This window comes from Chrysoperla carnea, chromosome 3, assembly GCF_905475395.1.
Source record: "Chrysoperla carnea chromosome 3, inChrCarn1.1, whole genome shotgun sequence".
In the NCBI taxonomy this organism is placed as follows: domain Eukaryota; kingdom Metazoa; phylum Arthropoda; class Insecta; order Neuroptera; family Chrysopidae; genus Chrysoperla; species Chrysoperla carnea.
The window spans coordinates 2,502,184-2,507,278 of NC_058339.1; the positions used below are offsets into that span (position 1 = coordinate 2,502,184).

The 5,095-nt window shown below is 30.9% G+C and overlaps 2 protein-coding genes across 2 annotated transcripts; both read right to left on the reverse strand.

The window, feature by feature from the left end:
- Positions 1-603: 603 nt before the first annotated feature.
- LOC123294936 lies at positions 604-1,743 on the reverse strand. The gene is made up of 5 exons (XM_044876134.1): positions 1,664-1,743; positions 1,395-1,547; positions 1,134-1,316; positions 890-996; positions 604-685 (listed from the first exon to the last, which is right to left on the reverse strand). Exons 1-4 carry the CDS (start codon positions 1,730-1,732, stop codon positions 925-927), a joined length of 477 nt encoding a protein of 158 aa, XP_044732069.1. The 5' UTR covers positions 1,733-1,743; the 3' UTR covers positions 604-685; positions 890-924.
- A 113-nt stretch (positions 1,744-1,856) lies between these two features.
- On the reverse strand, positions 1,857-4,269 carry LOC123294764. The gene is made up of 8 exons (XM_044875902.1): positions 4,108-4,269; positions 3,689-3,907; positions 3,403-3,556; positions 3,124-3,312; positions 2,887-3,011; positions 2,599-2,800; positions 1,970-2,518; positions 1,857-1,925 (listed from the first exon to the last, which is right to left on the reverse strand). Exons 3-8 carry the CDS (start codon positions 3,535-3,537, stop codon positions 1,857-1,859), a joined length of 1,269 nt encoding a protein of 422 aa, XP_044731837.1. The 5' UTR covers positions 3,538-3,556; positions 3,689-3,907; positions 4,108-4,269.
- Positions 4,270-5,095: the final 826 nt, after the last annotated feature.

The window sequence follows — 5,095 nt, forward strand, 5'->3', positions numbered from 1 at the left end:
TGCTAATCATATTTGTGATAATAATAAAATAAATAGCTATGACTACCTCTATGGGATCCTATTGGACAAATCTATGGTACAAACGAGACGTCATCAAATAAATATAATTGCATTCATCATGCAGATAATTGAGTAGCCCCAAAGCACCATTTAAACTCACTTTGAGACCTGTCCGAGTGCTTTTACTTATGGGAATCAGAACATTACCAGACATATCTAATCTATCCCATTGTTCCAAGAAATATAGGAAGTCATTTATAGCCTGTTAATGAACACAAAAACAAATAATTTTAACAGGTAGCTTTATTTTGTAAAAATAATGAAAGTAAACGCATAGATCATTATATAGCATAACTTAAAAAAATTCAACAAAATATTACAACAAAATATTACAATAACAAAACATTACTGATGTTGTTTCTATATAAAATATAAAAGAATAGTATGCTATAGTTTTTTAAAAAAGTACTCGAAAAAGAACAAAAAATTTCATGCATATGAGAGAGTAATCACGAGTAAACTGTAAAGAAAAGCTTAAAATATGAGAAGAGTTGATAATATTTCTATATAAAGTAAAATTAACAGCTACATCTTGTGCCACATGTTGAGACTGAAATGGGTACATACTGTACTGAATAATACAATGATGAGAAATTCTGGAACTCCAGGTCAGTTGAATACACAGCTAGAATAAAATGAAGTACCTAATTATTAATCTCAAGTTTCAATTCATTTTTCATTAAAACAAATCCAGAGAATTGAATTTTTTCTTATAAAATAATCGACAAAGTTATGCTTTATTTATCTGTATTTGTCAATTATTATGTAAAAACTTATCAGCTCCATGAATTTGTCATAATGAAAAATTGAATGACATTTTCTTTGTTACCATTGATTTCTAGAAGATCAAAATAATCATGTATTTCATTTTATATTGGAGAGAAAATGAAGTATAACAGATGAACAGCTTTCACCTGCGTGACGGCGACTGACGTTCTAAAAAAAATTTAAAATATTTTAAAGACGGTCACGATTGACTTCAAAATGGTTATCTTAGTAGGTTAATTCATTTTAATTAATCAACGCTTTTTAGAGAAACAGCAAATCAATGGTAAAATACATGTTTTTTTTACCTCTCTTTCAGGGCATACTTCCGATTGTGAATATTTCAAAGCTTGCAATGGGGTTCTCGACATCATAGCTCTGATTAAAGCATCAATCATCAGGATGAAACGCTGTGACGGCATAGAATCTCTCAAACTAATATTTTTCTTCGATAGCATTTCCATAGCATCTGCAACGGGTCTCGAGAAGTACTAAAAAAGAGATGTTCCAATGCCATTATAATTTTATATTTCTAATCATGTTTATTAAATATGAATGGAACAACTCACTTCAAATGTTAAGGAAACTTTCATTTTCTGATAACCAATTGGGTTAAGATGAGTTAGTGACAGCTTATGAGCTATTTTCAAATTAGGGGCGTCATATTTCTCCATATTCAACACATCTTCCCAGTGACGTTTTTTGACTATGCCGTATGGAGTCTAAAATATCGTATGAATAGTAAGTAGAAGAAGTACTATTCAGTAGTTGTTTCGAAAAAAACGTTAGTTTCTTATGATCGTATTATTTCTTTTAAATAGATGAATATTAATTTTACCTGAAACCATGAATGTTGAATAACACTATTCCGAACATTATTTATGAGATGGCAGAAGTCTGAAAACATAAACAGTTTTCGGCGTGGGTTACACGGATGTTCACAAAATTCGGAATCTTCAGAAATTCCTAAAATATTCCAGACTCCTCTGTTTGTTTGTGCTCCATCACTTGTTACAGCATCCACATAAAAATCAGCGTTTAAGATAAGAATGATAACCATAAGAATGATACATTCCAAAATCAGTTGATGTAAAATTGAACTGGTAGTAGCATTCTTGGAAATGAAACAGGCCAAAGCTTGCACCCATCGACCACGGAATGGAACATACATAAACACCAATGCATGGTCTCTAGCAACATTTTTTTGGTGATCTGGAATATGTCGTCCTAAATCTACAAATCCAGTGAATTCCATTCTCTGCCGATCAAACGAAATTGCTGATGCAAGCTGCATTTCGTCAACAAGTAAAATTCCACGGCGATCTTCCACGTTCATACATGATGCTTTTGTTCTTAAGCAATCAAAAAGAGCAGTTTGGAACCCAAAAGCCGACGCACTTATCTTTTGAATATATTTATTGAGTGTATCTTGATGAGGAAAAGGTAGAATATTTCGCTCACGAATAAAATTATAAGCATTACTGCTTTTTAATCTAAACAATATACACTCATATACCAAAGACAAATCGTAACGGCGCATTTTATTATTTTTAAGTTTTGCTTCATTAAAGCAAGTCAAAACTGTAATTTGCTGAGATTCTGGGAGCTCTGTTATTTTTTTTCTAATAATTTCCTCAGAACGTTGAGCACACTCTGCTCTAGCAATTCTAAACTGATGTTCCAGTATCTCCGTCTAAACATTAGTAAATAATACAACAAAATTAATTTTAAGTGAATTTGAAGTTAATTTTCAATAAATAATGTTTATCTTACTTTACGAGAAATTCGATGACACCGTTTTTTGAACCTTTCAATGACTTTTTGAACTTTTCGCACTTTGAATTTACTGGCATCAGTACCCTTTTTTCGCTGAAGTCGTTGACGTAGACTTCGACACCATGGACATCGTGGATTCTGCCGCCAACGCTTATAATCATTTATAGATACCTTCCCAGTGCAGTTTGAAGCAAATTCTCTGCATCAAAAACCAAAAATATAAGAAATGGAAAAAGCATGAGATTTTTATTTATACTAAAAGAAATGGAATAAAATCTATCGTACCTATAGGGTATGCCAGTTCCTTCACATAAAATAGTGTCTTGCAAAGTTTTCATACAAATTTTTATATCATCTATAGATGATATTGTATCATCGATAGCAATTTCTGGTCGTTGAGAGAAAGAAACCTGTTGTATTAGAAATGATTTTGTGAGCAAAACTTAATAAATTACAATAAATTGCTCTGTATACATTATGAATAGATAAAATTATTTAAAAAAGCATGAGAAAATTATGTACCTTCACTGAAAGGTTATTGGCAATAGTTAAATTAATATCTTCTTTTCGGGTGCAAATATTGATATGACTAAATATCAACTCTTCATCATAAGCAAAATAACACCATCCTTGCATCAGTATTGAGTGAAAATGAGCATGGATCTTTTCTAGTGTAACACATGATGGTTGAGACGAGTCCGAGATAATGACCTAATGTTGAAAATTATGTACAAAAAAAAAAAAAAAAATCTCGCAAATTTAAAACAATATGACAAACATAATAATATGTAATTCTTTTACATCATTGGTGTTACAATCTCTGGTGATTCCGTATGATGGAGTTCTACTGATGGAGAATCTTCTCTTAAATCTCTTAAATTTGTAACGAGGGTTGTGTGCAATCCAGGTTTTCGATTTGACAGTTATTAATGTCATTCTGTACTAATGGAACTTGCTGTGGCAAAAAAAAACAAAAAAAAAAAACAAAAAAAAAAAACAAAAAAACAATTTAAAAGTAAAGTAAACAGATTTGATATTTTTTAAATTTCAATATCATCTTAAAATAGTAATTGTGGCATTCGCAAACCTCTTCAGAAATGTCCATTTCCAAGTCCTGAAGGTTTATTGGAATGACATCCTTCAAAAGAGTCCACCTTTCGTGAGGGATGATAGTTTCAGCTCCATTAATAATTATTCGATCAGCTTTTTTAATATCTTCTTCGCGAAAGTGCTTCTCACACACAAACTGATTTGGAGTCAATTGTTGTGATAAAGCTTTTGCCCATTTTTCCCTCAATACGTTATTCTAAAAGTGAATAAATAAATTTTGAGAATTTCAAAACACATGCAAATTTTGTAATTAACCTTAATTTCAACAATTTCTTGAAAGGTCAATAAAGATTGATTTTATTTTAAAAAAAAACATGATTAATTAAGCAAATAATTATTTTACACATTCAATATTTCAATGTGCAGCTATGAATCGATAACGTATGAAGATATTACCTTTGGTACTTTAAATAACGATGGCTGACGTAAATTGTTTTTCACTAAATTTTTCCGATCCGATGGTAAACCACTTGTACATCCATGCACAATACAATATTTCACCATTTTGTAATGTTTCTTTTTGTCAAAAATTAAAAAATTACGGAGCACGATTATTTTCTCACCGATGCCGCGAAGAAAATTTGAACATTATGCAACTAACTTCATCTACTCATAAAATGCTAACTTCACAGATACTACCTCTTGATGACAGCGCGGCTGGTGGCTTAAAAATGAACTATAAATTCTACAAATTTTTAGGGATAGGTACGCTAATGCTTTAGTACATAGCGATCTTTCTCCTGTTCTATAACCTTCATGATACAAACCATCCTACACCACAGTACCTCTGACACCAATTCTGTCACGATTTTCATGTTCAGCCATCCTAAAATCCACCAAAAAACGAGCTTGGACTGATCTGAGACCAATTCTGTCACGATACTCGTGTTCAGCCGACCCCAAAAACCCCTGTGTAGCAAGTTTGATATCATTTTCATCACTATAAACCGAATTATGAATTTAATATTAACGGCCATTTTAAAATGCAACTATAAATAAAAATTAAAAAAAGCATATTAACTATGCTAATTGCATATTTTTAATTTCTTATAAAATTTCCTGGCGCTTTAATAAATCGAATGCCGAAAACCGCATTCAAATTCGACTTACTTCTGAAATTTTTCGAACTTTATTCCTTCGTCTAATACTAGAACTAAGACATCTGATTGAATACGTTTGATTTTGCATTTTTGGAAGTGAAAATTAGTATGGGTGATCGCTTGAAAACATTGTGTGTAGTTGCTTTGTTTAATTATTTATAATAGTTTTTTATACACATGTTCATAATTTTAATGTACAAATTATGAAATTTTAATTATTTATACTATAATTAATTAAAACATTGAAACAGAAAAAATAAAAGACATTCAAAGACAAGTCATTT